Source organism: Rutidosis leptorrhynchoides, chromosome 4 (genome assembly GCF_046630445.1).
Source record: "Rutidosis leptorrhynchoides isolate AG116_Rl617_1_P2 chromosome 4, CSIRO_AGI_Rlap_v1, whole genome shotgun sequence".
Classification (NCBI taxonomy): Eukaryota; Viridiplantae; Streptophyta; class Magnoliopsida; order Asterales; family Asteraceae; genus Rutidosis; species Rutidosis leptorrhynchoides.
In genome coordinates this window covers 273629765-273650903 of record NC_092336.1, presented here as the reverse complement: position 1 = coordinate 273650903, position 21139 = coordinate 273629765, and the positions used below count along the sequence as shown (strand labels likewise).

General features: G+C 34.4%; 1 protein-coding gene and 1 long non-coding RNA gene across 2 annotated transcripts; both read left to right on the top strand.

The window, feature by feature from the left end:
* Positions 1-2152: 2152 nt before the first annotated feature.
* On the top strand, positions 2153-2642 carry LOC139840016 (uncharacterized). Its single transcript, XR_011757183.1, has 3 exons — positions 2153-2254; positions 2359-2423; positions 2539-2642. It is a non-coding gene; the product is annotated as an uncharacterized lncRNA (long non-coding RNA).
* Positions 2643-4260: 1618 nt separating this feature from the next.
* LOC139844922 (small ribosomal subunit protein mS33-like) lies at positions 4261-20653 on the top strand. Its single transcript, XM_071835144.1, has 2 exons — positions 4261-4483; positions 20387-20653. Exons 1-2 carry the CDS (start codon positions 4263-4265, stop codon positions 20475-20477), a joined length of 312 nt encoding a protein of 103 aa, XP_071691245.1. The 5' UTR covers positions 4261-4262; the 3' UTR covers positions 20478-20653.
* The last annotated feature ends 486 nt before the right edge of the window (positions 20654-21139 follow it).

The window sequence follows — 21139 nt, the reverse complement described above, 5'->3', positions numbered from 1 at the left end:
ATAAAACATGATTTTATAAAACACATTTTATAAACTTGTATATTATTTGTTATGTATATTTTATAAAACCAACTTATAAAATTTAACATAACTTAATTAATTATTTAACCTATAAATAATTAAATCCTTGTTATAAGTTATTCCATAACTTATATAAACATATCAAGTAATATTATTTAAGAAACCTTTTCCTTAAAATTCAAGTGTTGCGTATTTAATCAATGATTCAATCGTTAAGATCAAATACGAATAAGGTGCCGGTAAGTTTGTTATTGGGTATGACCCGACTTGGATCATAACACGTTAGCCACATTAATTTAATATGTCTCTCGGGCATACGAAATACCTTCAATCTCTCACTTGCACGAGAAACATAAGAAATTAATGCAAGCGATGGATACCACCTAACGACCATCCATCACCCCCAATATGTTATGACTTTGTGCCATTCAATAACATCATCTCTTTCGAGTTCCCATCTCGAATATGAATAGGTGAATCTTTCATTATATCCTTTCGTCCTAGATGTCATGTTAAATCCAAGAGACACAGAGTGATCACTCTCTTCTAGATTTAATTTTATCAGGCCTTAGACATCTGACTCTCAACGAATAAGAGGGACAAATTCCATCTTGACTACATACGTCCTAAATATATATACCTTGTATTATACCTAAGCTCTTCCTTATGAACTACCATATTTCAGAATAGCGAAGGAATGAATCAAGGCACAATACTTGGTAAATATCCGAACCCAATATGTATCTCAGTTCAGAGGATACGTTTGCTGGATGATCGTTTCATACTGTTGATTCAGGTTTGCACCAAATTGGAAGCGAAACCTAATTTGTGGTCGCGATTGAAAAAAAAATAGGGTTTTGCCACCATCGGGATTATTTGTTTCTTGGATGAGCTTTTTATTCCGTTGTTTTAGGGTCGCACCAAATTGGATGCGACCTGTAATTTGTCGCTAACATTGAATGGAAAAAATTAGCTCGCCGTTCCCAAGATCTCCTGTTGTTTTAGCTTGGTTGGTGGCCTTCGATAGTGACGGTTTTGGTTTGCCATCTTCCTTCAACAGTGAGTTTGATTATCATTTTCTTATATAGTTTTTGTTAGATGGTATGCTTATGATTTTGTTAATGGTTGTGGTTGTATCGACGGTAGTAGCGTTTGTCTGTTTGGATACCCTAGCTTCATGATGCTTTATCTTGATCTTATTTTTTCAATTCTTACCTCGAATCATGTTTTTATGTCCTCTGATCGATTGTATGATAGTGAAGGTGTCCATGGCAGCTTTGGTTATATTGGTGGCTGTGATAATTGATGTTCTTTAATATTTATGATCCCACGTTTCTTGGCGAGGCAACACTCGGAAGGCATATAATCGATGAAACCGTTTGTGTTTGCAGCCATCGCGGGTTTTCAGACTTATTTTGTCCTGAAATTCATATATGAGCCTAACCAATATTCGGTAACGATTCATTCCCTCCAAATCATTTTTTTGTTTATTTACTTAATTTATTTGGTGAATGAAACATAACTGTTGTTTTTGGTATGGTTGGTGATGATGATTAATATTTAAACTTTCATAATGCTTCATGTCGATCTTCTTTTTTCATTTGTTACCTATATAAATTACTGATATTTTTTTATACAACCTGGGTTTGCCAAATCTTCGCCAAAATTTTGCAGCCCCTATTATCTATAGTTCATCTACAGAGTCGATTATCACTCCATTATTGTCACTTGAAGTCTATGCAAATACAAAAGGTATGTTCCTTTATTGTTTTCAGTCTGATTTCATAGTTATTAATAATTTTACAATTATCTGTCTTCTTATTTGTCTGATTAATTTGGTGAATGAATTTGAGTTGTTGTGTTTGGCGTGGTCGGAGATGGTGCCTAACATCTACACTTAAAAATTTTGTCATACGAGGACTTCTAACAAACAGGTTATGTGCAATGTATTACAAGATAGAATAGAGATCAAATGTAATTTAATTTCAACCTAAAGATATCTGCAGCGGTTTTCAGTTTTTTATTTTTTGAGCTCATTACATTAGTATCATAAAAAATAACCACTTATGGTTACAGAATGGGCCATAATTGACTTGCAAAATAATACACATCTTATCGATGTCCTAACGCTTAAATCGAGGGTTGTCGGTTACTGATTTCTATCGTATGGATTGTATATCACAGGTTGAAGCTAAGCCAGTATGCACCGGTATCAAACCAAATTGTGGAATATGTAAGAATTTTGTTGTTGTAGGTTATCAATCGTTTAAGATAAGTTCATCCTTCTCAATATACGTGTAAGAGTAACAATATTGAGTGTGTGAATGTTCGGTACAGGGACGTACCTTGGAGATTCCATTTTCATATTTCAATGGAGAAAGGTAGAAAGTGCTACTAAAGAGGTAATCTGTTTTAAATTCTGAATTTGAATAGTACGAATTTAAGCTTCTTTCCATTGCATTTTGTTTGCTCATCTTTCATTTCATTAGAACTAATATATTCATTATTATTGTGTAGTTACTGGCGAAGACTGATTTTTAGTGAACAACATAAAAAAACTCCTACAATGTTTTTTGCATTTGCTTATCATCAATCGTGGTTGATTTGAATCTGGAAAGCATTTGTATTCTGACCCTAGTATGGGATGGAAGATATGTGCAAACAATCGAATGGCATCGTAAGTGATCAGAAACCATGGGTACTGAACAGTCATTTTTTAATATGTAACTTTTTTTTTTTTTTTTTTTTTTTTTTTTTTGGCGAAAATAATGAATACTCATATAGAAACGAGATCGTTTTTAATATGTAACTGATCACACATGTTTGATTATGTTTAAAGGAAGTTAGTATACTTTTTTAACCGTAGTCGGTGAGTCCAAAAATAAGGTCTACAATTGTTTCATTGTTATGTATATGTTTTTCATTGAGTCCGTTTGTTAAAAGTTTGTTTAGGTATATGTAAATGGTGAATTGTTTGTACTATTGGACAACCTTTTTTCTAACTTATATTGTGAATGAAAAAATGACCGCCAATTTACTCTACATAGCCATTGTGTGTAAAATACGGTATCTTTGGGTACGAACGATCACCAAAACGCGGTCGCCGCAACGCGCGGCCCATTTCAACTCTAGTTGTTTTTAACTTTGATGTAATCGTTTTTATATTTCCATGTCTTGTATTCCCATCTTTTATAATTCAATAAAATATTATTTTCTTTGAGGTAATTATTTGACAAACACAAATAATAATAATAATAATAATAATAATAATAATAATAATAATAAAAATAATAATAATAATAATAATAATAATAATAATAATAATAATAATAATAATAATTTTTGATATCATAATTTATTTATATATAATACAAGTAATACGAGTAAATAATAATTAAGTTTAATATTCAAAATTGAAAGTAAGATCAAGTTATGTTATGTCTGATTGTTAGAAGTTACTGGTTGATTAGTGATTTAAAGAAAATGCTAATGTGATGCATCCATGATATAATGTCATTTAAGAGTGATCTTAATTTGCTTTTCTTTCAATTTACAACTCTGAACAAAGCCTTAAATTCAAGAAGGGTCCAACATAACCTCCAACCCTGACTCCGGCGAGCTACCGTCACCTGCGTTTTTGCTCACTTAAATGTATGCTCTCTCTCTCTCTCTCTCTCTCTCTCTCTCTCTCTCTCTCGTTTAATTTGATGACCATATAGGGCCTTTCATACTTTGTGAAACACGTTAAAATTTATGAAATTAGAATCCCTAATCTCTATGAAAACATTTTTTTGCTTCTGTTTGTATTTGTATTACATTCTGGTTCCTATATATTTTCGTTATATGTAGGGTCATTACTATAGCTTATGACATGGGTTTTAGCTTCATGTGAATCAAATCTCACATAAATAAGACTGCACACCAACTGTTTGATAATATTTCTGAACCAAGGGTACATGTACTAAGCATTTTACATATAAGCTTAAATCTGCACGAAACTTGTTCTTAGATATTTAACATCTTGTTTAAGGTTGTCTTGCTGAGTATAACAAGACCAACACAATTGTTTTGGTAGTATGAGGATAGATTGCTACATGAAATTTGCATTAATTTACTCTGTTTGTAGCTTAATGAGATAATGGAAGTGACACAATTGAATGCTATTGGTTGCTGCAAAAAGGTAATTATAGCTTGAACAGTGTACTAAAGGTTGGTTCTTTGTTGTTGAATTAGAAACACAAATGATGAGCTCTTCGAGCTTAAGAACCATGTTGGCTCAAGCTGCAGTTAGAGGAGTATCAGAGGCAAGGGCAAAGGTATTTGGCCATGTACTTAACGAAACTGGTCATAGATCGGCCCACAAAATTTTACGCAAGAAATTCATTGGCGAAAAAGTTGTGGCATGGTATCCAAACGACGTCCAGAAAGAGGACCCTCTTATCGTGCAACGTAGAGAACAAGAGTAATCTTTCCTCAACCCTTATCTCTCTTTCTCTGTCTTTTGTCTAAGCTTGAATATCTACCGTTATATATGTTTAGATTTGTTTTTAGACCCATTTACTTATCGCTGGGTCAGCTTGGGTTATGCTTAATTTTGCCCAAACTGGTTAAATAGGTCAATCATAATTTAAAGCTGAAAAGGAAAATGGGTGAAATGGCCAAATGGGTTGCACTGGTCAAAAGTCGACTAAACTATATTTCCGATTCACACGACCTTTTTTCAATAAGGATTACTCTGATGTGTGCGCCCTAACCGGATCATAGTTTCCAACCCTTTTCCTGGCCACCACAACATATGCTTTTAGTGAAGTTTGAACCTGAGACCTCTTGAGATATTGTGACCACAACCACTAAGCTATCATGTGATATTGAGTTATTATTTATAAAAATAATTATTCCAACCAGAACCCCTTACCAACTAGCTAGATGACTTGTCTGTTGATATAATCCAATGATTTTGTCACTGAATTATTGCAAGCTTGAATACCCATTCTTATTTGTTATCGGCCCATCTACATGTTTTATGTTTGTGTTTTTGATTCTTAAAGTTTAGCTAGTGGTAGTCCATGTTCTCATTATTCCTAGTTAGTGTTCATGTAGTTAAGTTTCATTTTTCGTTTAAATTATGTGTATCATTCTTTGAAGAAATAGAAGAGAAAAATTGGTATTAAAAGTAGTCTAGTTCCTTTGTTCTGAGGAGATCATCCATCTCAAATCGGACTTTTTTTTTACCTGTCTTGCCACCTCTAGTTAACTGTGTCTAAAGTTGATATAAGAGACCATTTACTACCTGAAGCTGCTACAGATTATAGGGGTTTCTAGTGAATATTTTCTAGAAGTTTCTTTACATGAAAAGATGCGTTTTCTCATTATTGAATGACACATTTCTCTTTCTTATGCAAGTTAGTTTGTTATAATTATGTTGTTATTGATGAATGATTGTGGATACACGTATATTATTTTCGGAAAGTTCAATGACCTTATCCGTTTAATGGACCTAACCTTATCCGTTTACCCGTTCAACTGAAATGTAGCTAGCTGAATAGGTCGATACACATATATTAATCTATTAGGCCTGTCACCCTTTTGGTTGCAGAAGGTATGAGCTGGGTGCCCTGACTGTGAAACTTATTTATGAGAAATTTTCCTTGACGATTATGTTTGTAAGTTAAATACTTTCGTTTTTCTCTTACCATCTTGATGACACAAATAATCACAATCATGAATGCTGTTGTCCTTAATTTTTTCTGAAGTAGAAATTTTGAAATACACCCTATAAACCAAGTTCTACTAATGTTATTGTCCCTAACAGTAAATAAAATTTATCATCTCTTTGATTTTATTTTTCACCGTGCAAATAGCCATAGAAAGACATGGAAGAACAACTATGAATGTTTGCTAAATAATTACTTTTAATGTTTTCTAAATAATAAATGACCCATCACCAGCCATTTATACCTGCAGATAAACGAAAATGAGATATACCATTGGATTATTGGTTTAAAACATTTTGCCTAAAATTTTAAATACACAACTATCCTAATAGAGGGTTATCACTTTTCTGTGGACCCTGCTGTTCTGAATCTCAATTTCTCATCATTTGAATCTCAATTTATCATCATTTGTAGATAAAATATCTTTGTATAAGAAGGTTCATGTTTATAGCTGAACTCTTTTACCAAACACTTTAAATGTATTTAAAACTGACCTTATCATCTCACCATTATCAAACAATAAGTCATAGGTTGTGTGTTGTGGGTTGTGGATTCATGTTAGAGACTTGTCTTTGTACATTTTGAAATGACATGTGTCTGAGTGTTTTCCATTCAAAAGAAAGAAAACTTTTAAACCGTCTCGAAGGACGTTTGTCCCTTTTAGCTAAGCTAATTTCTTTTTATTTACTCATTTGACCCATTATAAAAATAACATATAAATTACTCGTATCTTATTTTAGGTAAATTGTTTGAAGTTACTTTCTTATAGCATGATGAAAAGAAGTTATTAAAGACAAACTCTAATGTTTTTATCTATGTTACTGTTTGACATCAGTGTATATATATATATATATATATATATATATATATATATATATATATATATATATATATAGTGGTAGGATCAAGAGGGAAGTAACCAATCGGGGGGAAGCGGGGGGAAGCAAAAAACTTTTTTTTTTTTTTTTTTTCGTTTTTTGAAAAAACTTTGTTCATGAACATTATAGATGGGATGAAAATATGAACATTTAGTAGAGACACTTTGTGATAAATGTTTTTATTTTGGCGGGAAAACGCTCGAAGAAGTAATATATAACAATTCTCGTGTTTTTCGAGCGTATGTTGAGGTTTTAGCTATTGGGGTTTAGATATTAGGGTTTATAGGGATTAGATATTAGGGTTTAGAAATTTAGGGTTTAGGGTTTAGATTTAGGGTTTAGATTTAGGATTTATATTGAGTTTTTAACACGAACGTTTTAGAGTTTAGGGTTTAGGGTTTGGTGTTTTGGGTTTATGGAATAAACCCAAAAGACCAAACCCTAAACCCTAATGTGACGACCCCGTCAAAACACTTAACGGATCCGTCAGTTGGTCCCACAGCTTGATCGGACTTAAATGAATTAAATAAACAAAGTTGCATTCTTTTATTTCAAAAGTTTTCCCAAAAAGGAAACAAACCAAAATATGTAGTTTAAAACAACCCAACATATTAATAATCCAAAAGTTGACACAAAACCTTGCCAACAAACCCACAATTTAAATTATCCAAAAATAGAATGCAAGCTTAAGTTTCATAAATAGTTTCATAAAATCTGCCCAAATGCATGCAGACTCTTCTAACGACAGCGGAAGCATCATATAACTCAAGTACCTGTGAAAACATGCAAGTAAACTGTCAACACAAAGGTTGAGTGAATTATAGGTTTAAATAAATAAGTAAACTTTAGACCACAAGATTTAAAAATGTTAGAAAACATTAAACATTATTCCATTATCAATGAGCCACCTGGTAACCACTTAACCCTTTATTTACCCTTGCCAAACACAATAAAAATATACACTTGGACAGTGTATCTACAACAAATTACGAAGTACTAAACATTCCGATTATAAATTGCTAGCGCGACTAGCTCGAAATGGGGTTGTCAAACCCGATAGATCTATCCGTAGGATTCGCGTTCACCGGTAGAAACCAATGATTACAGTTACCAGACTAGGGAATATTTTTGTCCAACTCACAATGAATAATTAAATTTAACTGTTACTTGTGTCTAACCGTAAATAAAAATCTGCATGTAATCACATCCCAAAAAGTATACTTTGAAAAGTATGTAAAAACGGGACTATAACTCACCTTAAATAGCAACTGAAGAAATCTCACAAACAAGCGAACAGCAAGTAAAGTAAAGTGATCAAGAAAGATCACAACGCCGACCTATAAATAAAGCAGGTCGAAATAAATAACTAACTTAGGTCAAGTCTTAGTATGATAGCTATTGTACATGTTGCAAGTAGACATAGAACATTACTCAGCAAGCATCGGTTTGATTGGAACAGCATAAGGACACACGCTTTCTATTTTTAGAAAGAATCTATTTTTAGCAGGTTTCCATTTTTGGAAAGTTTTCTATTTTTGGAAAGTTTCTATTTTTGGAAAGTTTCTATTTTTGGAAAGTTTCTATTTTTGGAAAATTTCCAAATTTAGAAAGTTCTATTTTTAGAAAGTTTTGAAGTTAGGAAAGTTTCCTTATTTAGAAAGTCAACAGAAGTCAACTGAAAGTCAAAGTCAACCGAAAGTCAACTCAAAAGTCAACCTTGGTCAAACATAGTCAACATTAATTTTAAAAGTGTAAGTTATAATAATAACATAGGTTATAATGTTATTTAAAGTCAAAAGTGTATAATAATGTCTTAACATAAGTTTAATTAAATAAAATGAATTATTAAAGTTAATATAAGTTGAAATGTTATAATTAGTATAACATAAGTATTTAATTAATTAATTAAATATTAATCATATTATAAATATTATTAATAATAATAATTTTTAAATTATATCATAAGTATTTTTAATTAATAATGAATTATTAATCATATCATAAGTTTCTAATTAAAATTATTAAATCATAAGTATTTAATAATTAAATCATAATTAAATAATAATTAAGTCTTATAATAATTAAATAATTATTTAATCTTTATTATAAGTCTTTTAATAATTTCTCAAAAATAAAGTTAATACTTATCATAAGTATTTTCCTTTAATAATAAAAGTATTATTAATCATAAGTTTAATTAAAATGTTAATTAAATTATAATTAATAATTAAATGATATAATAAATATTTATATCATAAGTTTTAAATAATAATAATTACTTCTTTTATCATAAGTAATTAATTAATAATGAAATTCATTAATTTTAACATAAGTTAAATAATTAACCATAAGTTTTAAGTTTAAAAGTTCATCGGGTCGTATCTTGAGCCCCGGGTGTCGGTTTCGGGCGAGCCACATATGCATTTCCGCCTACTCAAACCACCCAACACAATTATGAACTCAAGAACACTCCAAGAACAGTCCCTAGGTCGTGGATATCAGCCATGACCACACTTGGGAAAATCAATTTACTCAAAACAGTAATTTAGGCACAACGGGTGAACCGTGGCTCGGATTTAGGTGACCCGAACATGAAAATTCGTCCCACCATCAGTCCTAACCAAATAACACACCCTAAAGACACCAAGGATAGTCACCAAGTCGGACTCAACCTTGTTCATGCCAAGAACACCCTTCAATCTTTAACAAAAATCAAATTAAGCATATCTAGGGCTCCGGGAATCGAAACGACATGAATCCGGAGTCTAAAATTAATGTCTTGATGAGAGGAACTCATTTATGTACTTTATTTTAACATTCATATCAGTTACAAAGTCAGAAAACACGAATCAAACTGCTGTCCAAAATTTACAAACCGAAAACATATGCAAACGAGTAATTCTACGCATCCAAACAACATTACAACAACTAATATACATCATACTAATAATATAAACTCAAAATACAGAAATATAAATAAATATGAAAAGTTCTAGGGTTAGGGTTTATACCCTAATCGAGAATCAAAGAGTAGAATCGTGTAGAGAACGAAACAAGGAACGCGATTATGATCTTCAATTCTTAAATCAAGCAATAATTTTTGATGATGATGATGCTAGGGTTGGTGATGGCGACGGCTCAAAGGGAGAGGGGAGGGAGGAGTTGAGAGAAAATTAGGAGAATTAGGTTTTTGATGAAAATAGAATGAAATTGCAAAAATGGGAAAACAAGGAGCCAATACTCCCTCCCCTTGGGAGTATTCGGCCGAATTGGGTAGGGGGTGGGCCCCTTAGTGGGCCAACTTGTCCAACATTGAAAAACGTGCAATTCCTGATGGCCCGAAAGCCCGAACGAATCCCGAAACGCGAAAACACACTTACGCGATTAAAAATCCGGAAAGATAACAAACGCGCGACGAAAAATAAATATAAATACACCTATTAATAATATGATCATAAAATATCATATTTAAAATATTTAGGATTTAAAAATCCCGAAAGCTCGACCGTTGGTTTAAAAATCGAAAAGATTCGCCGGATGGAAATCCGCGAGACGTAGAAACGTGTAAATTAAAATATGAATACATATATTCACATAACACATAATAATTATTATATATATATTATTACAATAATAATAATATAGGTCATGGAAATGACGTGGCACACTAACAGTTAACGGTCGTTAAATAATTAACGGAAAAAGATAACGGAAAAAGTAGGGTCGTGACAGTACCTCCCCGTTACGGAAATTTCGTCCCGAAATTTAAGCAGGCGCAGGGGTTGACTCGGCATCTGAGAACAAATGCGGGTACTTCTGCTTCATTTGGTCTTCACGCTCCCAAGTGAACTCGGGACCGCGTCTAGCGTTCCATCGGACCCGAACAATAGGAATTCTGCTCTGTTTAAGAGTCTTAACCTCTCGGTCCATGATCTCAACTGGCTCCTCAATAAAATGCAATTGCTTGTCAACTTGAAGTTCCTCCAAAGGAATAGTCTGATCAAATTCAGCCAAACACTTCTTTAAGTTCGAAATATGGAAAACATCGTGAACAGCACTGAGTTCTTGTGGCAACTTCAAACGATAAGCCACCGGTCCAACTCTTTCAATGATCTCAAACGGTCCCACGAAACGAGGACTTAACTTCCCTCTTTTACCAAAACGAATAACACCCTTCCAAGGCGAAACCTTTAACATAACACGATCACCAACTTGGAATTCAACATCTTTCCTTCCCTTATCGGCATAACTCTTTTGCCGACTTCTAGCAGTCCTTAACCTTTCTTTAATTTGAACAATCTTCTCTGTAGTTTCGTGAATAATTTCTGGACCTGTAAGTTTAGCATCCCCAACCTCATTCCAACAGACAGGAGACCTACACTTCCTACCGTACAAAGCTTCAAACGGTGCGGCTTTAATACTTGCGTGGTAACTGTTGTTATAAGAAAACTCAGCTAACGGCAAATACTTATCCCACCCATTCCCAAAATCAATCACACAAGCTCGCAACATATCTTCTAATGTCTGAATGGTCCTCTCACTTTGACCATCCGTTTGAGGATGATAAGCGGTGCTCATATCTAATCTAGTTCCCAAGGCTTCCTGTAAAGATCGCCAAAACCTCGATACAAAACGACTGTCTCGGTCTGAAATAATGGATACAGGAACACCATGCCTAGAAACAATCTCTTTCAAATACAAACGGGTGAGTTTCTCCATGGAATCGGTTTCCCTAATCGGCAAAAAGTGAGCCGACTTAGTGAGTCGATCTACAATCACCCAAATCGCATCATAACCACCCGAAACTCTTGGTAACTTAGTGATAAAATCCATAGTGATACCTTCCCACTTCCACTCGGGAATTTCTGGTTGTACCAACAATCCGGACGGTTTTTGATGTTCAGCTTTGACCTTAGAACAGGTCAAACACTTAGACACATACTTAGCTATGTCACCCTTCAAATTATGCCACCAATACAACTCCTTAAGATCCTGATACATCTTTCCTGAACCAGGATGAATAGAGTATCTAGACTTATGAGCTTCATCTAGAATTAACTGTCGAAGACCTCCAAACTTCGGAACCCAAAGACGTCCCGCAAAGTATCTAGTTCCATCAGCTCGAACTTCAAACTTCTTAGCTACTTTGGCTACATTCTCTTTCACGAAATTCTCCTCCTTTAAGGCTTCTTGTTGTGCCTCAAGAATCTGCCTAACGAGGTTTGATCTAACTGTCATATTCAAAGCTCTAACCCTTCGTGGTTCAGCCCTTTCTTTACGACTCAAAGCATCAGCCACAACATTGGCTTTACCCGGATGATACAAAAGGTCACAATCATAATCATTCAACGTCTCAATCCATCTTCGTTGTCTCATGTTCAAATGTTTTTAATCGAGAATATGTTGAAGACTCTTATGATCGGTGTACACAGTACTCTTAACACCTAAAAGATAGTGTCTCCAAATCTTCAGTGCAAAAATAACAGCTCCCAACTCTAAATCATGAGTTGTATAGTTCTGTTCGTGAACCTTCAACTGACGTGACGCATACGCAATAACCTTCTTTCGTTGCATCAAAACGCAACCATAGCCTTGTCGTGATGCATCGCAATAAACAACAAAATCATCATTACCCTCCGGTAGAGACAATATCGGAGCGGTAGTCAGTTTCTTCTTCAAAATCTGAAAAGCATTCTCCTGTTCATCCTTCCACTCATACTTTTTCCCTTTATGCGTTAAAGCAGTCAGAGGTTTCGCTATACGAGAGAAATCCTGGATGAACCTTCTATAGTAACCTGCCAATCCTAAGAACTGACGAATTTGAGTAGGAGTTTTCGGGGTTTCCCACTTTTCAATCGCCTCAATTTTAGCAGGATCAACTTGTATTCCTTGTTTGCTAACAATGTGACCAAGGAACTGAACTTCTCTTAACCAAAAAGCACACTTAGAGAACTTAGCGTACAACTCTTCTTTCTTTAACAAATCAAGCACTAACCTCAAATGTTCTTCGTGCTCTTCATCACTCTTAGAATAGATAAGAATGTCATCGATGAAAACTATAACGAACTTGTCCAGATAGGGTCTACACACACGGTTCATGAGGTCCATGAACACAGCAGGTGCATTTGTCAATCCGAACGGCATAACAAGAAATTCAAAGTGACCGTAACGGGTGCGAAAAGCAGTTTTTGAAACATCAGATTCTTTAACACGCAACTGATGATAGCCAGAACGAAGATCAATTTTTGAATAAACAGAAGAACCCTGAAGCTGATCGAACAGATCATCAATTCTCGGAAGAGGATAACGATTTTTAACAGTGAGCTTATTCAGTTCACGATAATCAATGCATAAACGAAAAGAACCATCCTTCTTCTTAACAAACAGAACAGGAGCTCCCCAAGGGGACGAACTAGGACGAATAAAACCTTTGTCTAACAACTCACGGAGTTGACTTGACAATTCTTGAAGTTCAGAAGGCGCAAGACGATAAGGAGCACGTGCTACAGGAGCAGCGCCGGGAACAAGATCAATCTGGAATTCTACCGCGCGTTGCGGCGGAAGGCCAGGTAAGTCATCGGGAAACACCTCGGGAAAATCCCTAACAATATGAACGTCATCAACGTTCTTTACTTCCTTACTAGGATCAACAACATGAGCAAGGATAGCATGACAGCCTTTGCGGAGATGTTTACGAACTTTCATACAGCTAATAAGGTTCAACTGTGTGCATTTCTTATCTCCAAAGACCATCAGTGGCTCTCCAATCACATCAGTAATACGAATAGCCTTATCATAACAGACGATCTCGGCACGGTTTGCAGACAACCAATCCATGCCAATAACAATATCAAAACTACCAAGTTCAATCGGTATCAAATCTATCTCGAAATCCCTACCACCCAGATTAATGTTACACTTACGATGTACAGTCTTAGCAGTAAGTTCCTTACCATTAGCTACTTCAACAACATAAGTATTGTCTAAGAGAGTTAACGGCGTTTTAATTCTCGGACTTAATTTACTCGACACGAAACTTAAATCAGCCCCTGAATCAAATAGAACATAAACTGATAAATCGTTGACTGAGAACGTACCAGTAACAAGCTTAGGATCTTCCTCCGCATCCTTAGCATTAATGTTGAACGCTCGGCCGCGTGCAGTCTCTGCAGTCTTCTTGTTGGGACAAGCATCTCGGAAATGCCCCGGCTTCCCACACTCATAACAAACCCTTGGATTACCTCCATTATTCGATTTCCCATTACCGTTACCGTTACCACCTCTATTACCAACATTATTATTATTACCACCAGTCGCGGGAGTAGCAGACCCCGGCAAAAGCACTGTACAATCTTTAGCAATGTGCCCTTGCTTAGAGCACCTCTTACAAGTAACTGTGCAGTAACCATCATGAGCTTTATAGCAACGAGGACACACCCGCTGATTTCTGTTATTAGCACCTGAGGTATCCTGTTTCTTCTGCTGACCCTGGTTTTGATTGCGGTTGTTATCCCACTTTCGTTTCCCATTGTCAGCCTTCTTGACAACCTCCTCACTACTTTCAACAACTGTAGTCTTGCTTCTTCTCAACACCTTGTCATTAAGTTTGTGGGCCATAGACATAGCTGCCTCAATAGTCTGGGGTTCACTGGACTCAACCCCGTGTTCAATCTTCTCGGACAAACCATCAATGTAAGCCTCAATTTTGCGGTCCTCATCCGCATAAACCCTAGGACACAGCAAAGTTAACTCGAAAAACCTTCGTTCATAGGCATCTAACTCGGTGCCATGCATTTTCAAATTCTTGAGCTCAACCTCTAGCTTCTTAAGCTCACCCCGAGGTCTATAGCGGGTGATCAATCTTTCCTTAAAATCATTCCAGGCCAAACCATAAGCTACATCGCTTTCCAAACTACTAACCAGATTGTTCCACCATGTCAAGGCACTATCCTTGAGAGTGCAACTAGCGAAGCTAACTTTGTCCTCTTCACGGACCCGACTGACCCTGAAAATAGATTCGATTTTCTCGAACCAACGAGTAAGCCCTATTGGTCCTTCCGTACCACTGAATTCTTGGGGTCGACCAGCCATAAAAGTTTTGTGGGAGCATCCCACGTTGTTGTTCACATTGGCGTTAACATTAGCATTTGCTGCCATAGCAGCAGCAATTCCTTCATTGATCAGGCGTTGCATACGCGCTTCAGTGGACTCTCTTGGAGGCATGATCTTCAAAATAGAATAACACATCCGTTAGTACCAAGAATAATACTAGTGTCATAAAGGAATAGATCAAAACACGAAAAGACTAACCATTAAGATATTAGTCAACTAACACTATGAGTAATAACATGACAGTTATGATTGTTATAGAAATAACCATCACATGCATACATATTTTATGATAACATCATACAACATACATAGCACCTAACATACATGAACATATATTACGCATACTATAACATGCCAAGAGCCACAACATTAGAAATAAAACATGATAATGATAATAGATGTCATAAAAATAACCATCCATACATAATGAAAAATACATCCCATAACAAAATCTTAATAAAATCCTCGGCAAAACGCCGTACATAACCCAAAATGTATGTATAAAAAGGACATTAAGTCTGATGGAATAGATAATCAATATGAATAATCACATCACATTCGCTTAGAGCGGGTGTGATAAGCTGGTCCAGCATGAGTCTCAGCAGGATCCTCATACTTACGCAACTTCCCTTTCACAACATCCAACTCTTCCTTCAACACACGAACAGTGCTCTCGAGAGCCTCGAACTTAGCATTAACTTCTCGATCACGCTTGCGGTTCGCATCCTCAACCCTATGCTTGAAAGTGATAAAGTTACCCATGTCGGCACGGATCTCGTCCATAACTTCATTATGTGGCAAGGTGCGCAAACAGTCACTAAGGGCGTTAATACGTGTCACCTCATTATAAGCCCGGTTCATATGAGTAATGGTAGAAAAATAGTAATGAACAGGATCATCGATCTCTGGTTGATTAGCACGACGTCTAGCAGGAGACGGTGGAGCAGGAGCAGCAACAGAGTTATCGCTCGAAGTCGACATCTGCAAACAGCAAAACCGCAAACCACATACTAAAAAGATATGAAAGCTAATAATATAACTTATACGAAATGAAATGCATAATAATGCTATAGCAAAAAGGTCGGGCTGTAGACTAGACTCTAATGCACCCTAATAACCACGGGTTGACCACATTAAGACCGCCTAGTTCCCTACAACCAGAGCTCTGATACCACATGTGACGACCCCGTCAAAACACTTAACGGATCCGTCAGTTGGTCCCACAGCTTGATCGGACTTAAATGAATTAAATAAACAAAGTTGCATTCTTTTATTTCAAAAGTTTTCCCAAAAAGGAAACAAACCAAAATATGTAGTTTAAAACAACCCAACATATTAATAATCCAAAAGTTGACACAAAACCTTGCCAACAAACCCACAATTTAAATTATCCAAAAATAGAATGCAAGCTTAAGTTTCATAAATAGTTTCATAAAATCTGCCCAAATGCATGCAGACTCTTCTAACGACAGCGGAAGCATCATATAACTCAAGTACCTGTGAAAACATGCAAGTAAACTGTCAACACAAAGGTTGAGTGAATTATAGGTTTAAATAAATAAGTAAACTTTAGACCACAAGATTTAAAAATGTTAGAAAACATTAAACATTATTCCATTATCAATGAGCCACCTGGTAACCACTTAACCCTTTATTTACCCTTGCCAAACACAATAAAAATATACACTTGGACAGTGTATCTACAACAAATTACGAAGTACTAAACATTCCGATTATAAATTGCTAGCGCGACTAGCTCGAAATGGGGTTGTCAAACCCGATAGATCTATCCGTAGGATTCGCGTTCACCGGTAGAAACCAATGACTACAGTTACCAGACTAGGGAATATTTTTGTCCAACTCACAATGAATAATTAAATTTAACTGTTACTTGTGTCTAACCGTAAATAAAAATCTGCATGTAATCACATCCCAAAAAGTATACTTTGAAAAGTATGTAAAAACGGGACTATAACTCACCTTAAATAGCAACTGAAGAAATCTCACAAACAAGCGAACAGCAAGTAAAGTAAAGTGATCAAGAAAGATCACAACGCCGACCTATAAATAAAGCAGGTCGAAATAACTAACTAACTTAGGTCAAGTCTTAGTATGATAGCTATTGTACATGTTGCAAGTAGACATAGAACATTACTCAGCAAGCATCGGTTTGATTGGAACAGCATAAGGACACACGCTTTCTATTTTTAGAAAGAATCTATTTTTAGCAGGTTTCCATTTTTGGAAAGTTTTCTATTTTTGGAAAGTTTCTATTTTTGGAAAGTTTCTATTTTTGGAAAGTTTCCAAATTTAGAAAGTTCTATTTTTAGAAAGTTTTGAAGTTAGGAAAGTTTCCTTATTTAGAAAGTCAACAGAAGTCAACTGAAAGTCAAAGTCAACCGAAAGTCAACTCAAAAGTCAACCTTGGTCAAACATAGTCAACATTAATTTTAAAAGTGTAAGTTATAATAATAACATAGGTTATAATGTTATTTAAAGTCAAAAGTGTATAATAATGTCTTAACATAAGTTTAATTAAATAAAATGAATTATTAAAGTTAATATAAGTTGAAATGTTATAATTAGTATAACATAAGTATTTAATTAATTAATTAAATATTAATCATATTATAAATATTATTAATAATAATAATTTTTAAATTATATCATAAGTATTTTTAATTAATAATGAATTATTAATCATATCATAAGTTTCTAATTAAAATTATTAAATCATAAGTATTTAATAATTAAATCATAATTAAATAATAATTAAGTCTTATAATAATTAAATAATTATTTAATCTTTATTATAAGTCTTTTAATAATTTCTCAAAAATAAAGTTAATACTTATCATAAGTATTTTCCTTTAATAATAAAAGTATTATTAATCATAAGTTTAATTAAAATGTTAATTAAATTATAATTAATAATTAAATGATATAATAAATATTTATATCATAAGTTTTAAATAATAATAATTACTTCTTTTATCATAAGTAATTAATTAATAATGAAATCCATTAATTTTAACATAAGTTAAATAATTAACCATAAGTTTTAAGTTTAAAAGTTCATCGGGTCGTATCTTGAGCCCCGGGTGTCGGTTTCGGGCGAGCCACATATGCATTTCCGCCTACTCAAACCACCCAACACAATTATGAACTCAAGAACACTCCAAGAACAGTCCCTAGGTCGTGGATATCAGCCATGACCACACTTGGGAAAATCAATTTACTCAAAACAGTAATTTAGGCACAACGGGTGAACCGTGGCTCGGATTTAGGTGACCCGAACATGAAAATTCGTCCCACCATCAGTCCTAACCAAATAACACACCCTAAAGACACCAAGGATAGTCACCAAGTCGGACTCAACCTTGTTCATGCCAAGAACACCCTTCAATCTTTAACAAAAATCAAATTAAGCATATCTAGGGCTCCGGGAATCGAAACGACATGAATCCGGAGTCTAAAATTAATGTCTTGATGAGAGGAACTCATTTATGTACTTTATTTTAACATTCATATCAGTTACAAAGTCAGAAAACACGAATCAAACTGCTGTCCAAAATTTACAAACCGAAAACATATGCAAACGAGTAATTCTATGCATCCAAACAACATTACAACAACTAATATACATCATACTAATAATATAAACTCAAAATACAGAAATATAAATAAATATGAAAAGTTCTAGGGTTAGGGTTTATACCCTAATCGAGAATCAAAGAGTAGAATCGTGTAGAGAACGAAACAAGGAACGCGATTATGATCTTCAATTCTTAAATCAAGCAATAATTTTTGATGATGATGATGCTAGGGTTGGTGATGGCGACGGCTCAAAGGGAGAGGGGAGGGAGGAGTTGAGAGAAAATTAGGAGAATTAGGTTTTTGATGAAAATAGAATGAAATTGCAAAAATGGGAAAACAAGGAGCCAATACTCCCTCCCCTTGGGAGTATTCGGCCGAATTGGGTAGGGGGTGGGCCCCTTAGTGGGCCAACTTGTCCAACATTGAAAAACGTGCAATTCCTGATGGCCCGAAAGCCCGAACGAATCCCGAAACGCGAAAACACACTTACGCGATTAAAAATCCGGAAAGATAACAAACGCGCGACGAAAAATAAATATAAATACACCTATTAATAATATGATCATAAAATATCATATTTAAAATATTTAGGATTTAAAAATCCCGAAAGCTCGACCGTTGGTTTAAAAACCGAAAAGATTCACCGGATGGAAATCCGCGAGACGTAGAAACGTGTAAATTAAAATATGAATACATATATTCACATAATACATAATAATTATTATATATATATTATTACAATAATAATAATATAGGTCATGGAAATGACGTGGCACACTAACAGTTAACGGTCGTTAAATAATTAACGGAAAAAGATAACGGAAAAAGTAGGGTCGTGACACCTAAACTCTAAATCGGGCTAAATTTTACTTCACAAAACATGGAAAAAAAAACGTTCATATTCTTCACGAACAATATTATCTTGAATGTTATTTTTGTCGATCGTTTTCCCGCCTAAAGAATAACATTCATCACGAAGTGTCTCTTCTAAATGTTCACACGAACATATGAACATTTAGAAAAAACACTTCGTGATGAATGTTATTATTTAGGCGGGAAAATGATCGACAAAAATAACATTCAAGATAATATTGTTCGTGAAGAATGTTAACGTTTTTTTTTTTTTTTTTTTTTTTTATGTTTAGTGAAGTAAAATTTAGCCCGATTTAGAGTTTAGGGTTTGGTGTTTTGGATTTATTCCATAAACCCTAAACTCTAAACCGTTCGTGTTAAAAACTCAATCTAAATCCAAAATCTAAACCCTAAATTTCTAAACCCTAATATCTAAACCCTAATATCTAAAACATCAACATACGCTCGAAAAACACGATAATTGTTATATATTAGTTCTTCGAGCGTTTTCCTGCCAAAATAAAAACATTTATCACAAAGTGTCTTTATTAAATGTTCATATTTTCATCCAATCTATAATGTTCGTGAACAAAGTTTTTTCAAAAAAGGGAAAAAAAAAAAAAAAAAAATTTGCTTCCCCCGCTTTCCCCCGATTGGTTACTTCCCTCTTGATGCTACCACTATATATATATATATATATATATATATATATATATATATATATATATATATATATATATATATATATATATATATACGTGCATGCGTGCGTATGTATATATACGTATATGCGTGCGTACGTATATATACACGTATATATGTATATATATATATGTACATTAAAAAGGGTAAACGGATAAGGTTTTCACTGTTCAGGTTACCTCAGAGGGAGAATACTTTTCGTCAGATGTATGATGTCTAACTGGGTTATCCCGTGAACATTTCTGACCTTTCTGGCCACCATGTGCTACTATTTGATCATAACTAGGCTATTTTGTGATGGATATGAATGTACACAACTATTGTAAAATCTCACTACAGATCATGTAAGCTTATTTGAAGGTTGAAACTTGACACCGTAGCTTTTGTGATGTCAATGAATTTTTATTAACTAGAATGTCTCTCTTTTCCATTTATATATTTATATGTGTTCTTAAATTGCTGTAAACTTCAAAATTAGAACATGATGTTGAATCTTTAACAATGTTGCAGGCGTTTATCTAAACTTGAAATGTTGAAGCGTCGTGGCAAGGGACCACCTAAGAAGGGACAAGGAAAGCGTGCTGCTAAACGTAACAAATAGAGATCAATGCCTAGGTAGGTAGTGCTAGTTTCTTTTGTGCTACAAAACTAAGAAGCAACTAGAGTTGTTGAATTTCAATTTCTCAATTTTAGATGTATTGTATTTGGATCATGTTTTTGCCAATTTCACAAGTTGAGAGTATATTTAATTGTGAGAATAATATTGCGGTTAGACTTCAGAGGTTATTTATAAAAACTGTACCTTTTTGCTCCCTTCCCGTTTCAGCCAAAGATATTCTTCTCCTTCCTTTTCAACCACTCTCTTGTATGCATATCATTATTTGACACAATAACGGCTGATTCATTTAAGGAACAAGTACATTTTACACTAGTGGCATCATACCCGCTTAGTTTGTGTTACAGACAATTGCAAAAGTCGGCTGAGACGTAGTTGAATTTGACTCATGACTATCTCGACTCAGTTTGCATACAAACGCTTAAAAGGCAGGTCAACGGTCCAAAGTCGGTCGATAGTCATAGTCGGATCTGATGTAGGATTGGTTATAGTCACCAAAGACCAAACAAACCCAACAACTTTGATAACTTCTTTTCAGTCTAATAGAAGTCACGCGTTGCTGCGAGAAATAATTTCACATCATTTCTTTATTATTATAATCCTCACATCCACGATTGATACAAACTATTGAATGAAAAAAAAAATAC

Excerpts from the sequence above, each read along its gene's own strand:
- LOC139844922 (XM_071835144.1), top strand. The coding sequence starts at position 4,263 with ATGATGAGCTCTTCGAGCTTAAGAACCATGTTGGCTCAAGCTGCAGTT. Across the intron at positions 4,484-20,386 it reads GTGCAACGTAGAGAACAAGA|GCGTTTATCTAAACTTGAAA; the intron begins GTAATCTTTCCT and ends ACAATGTTGCAG.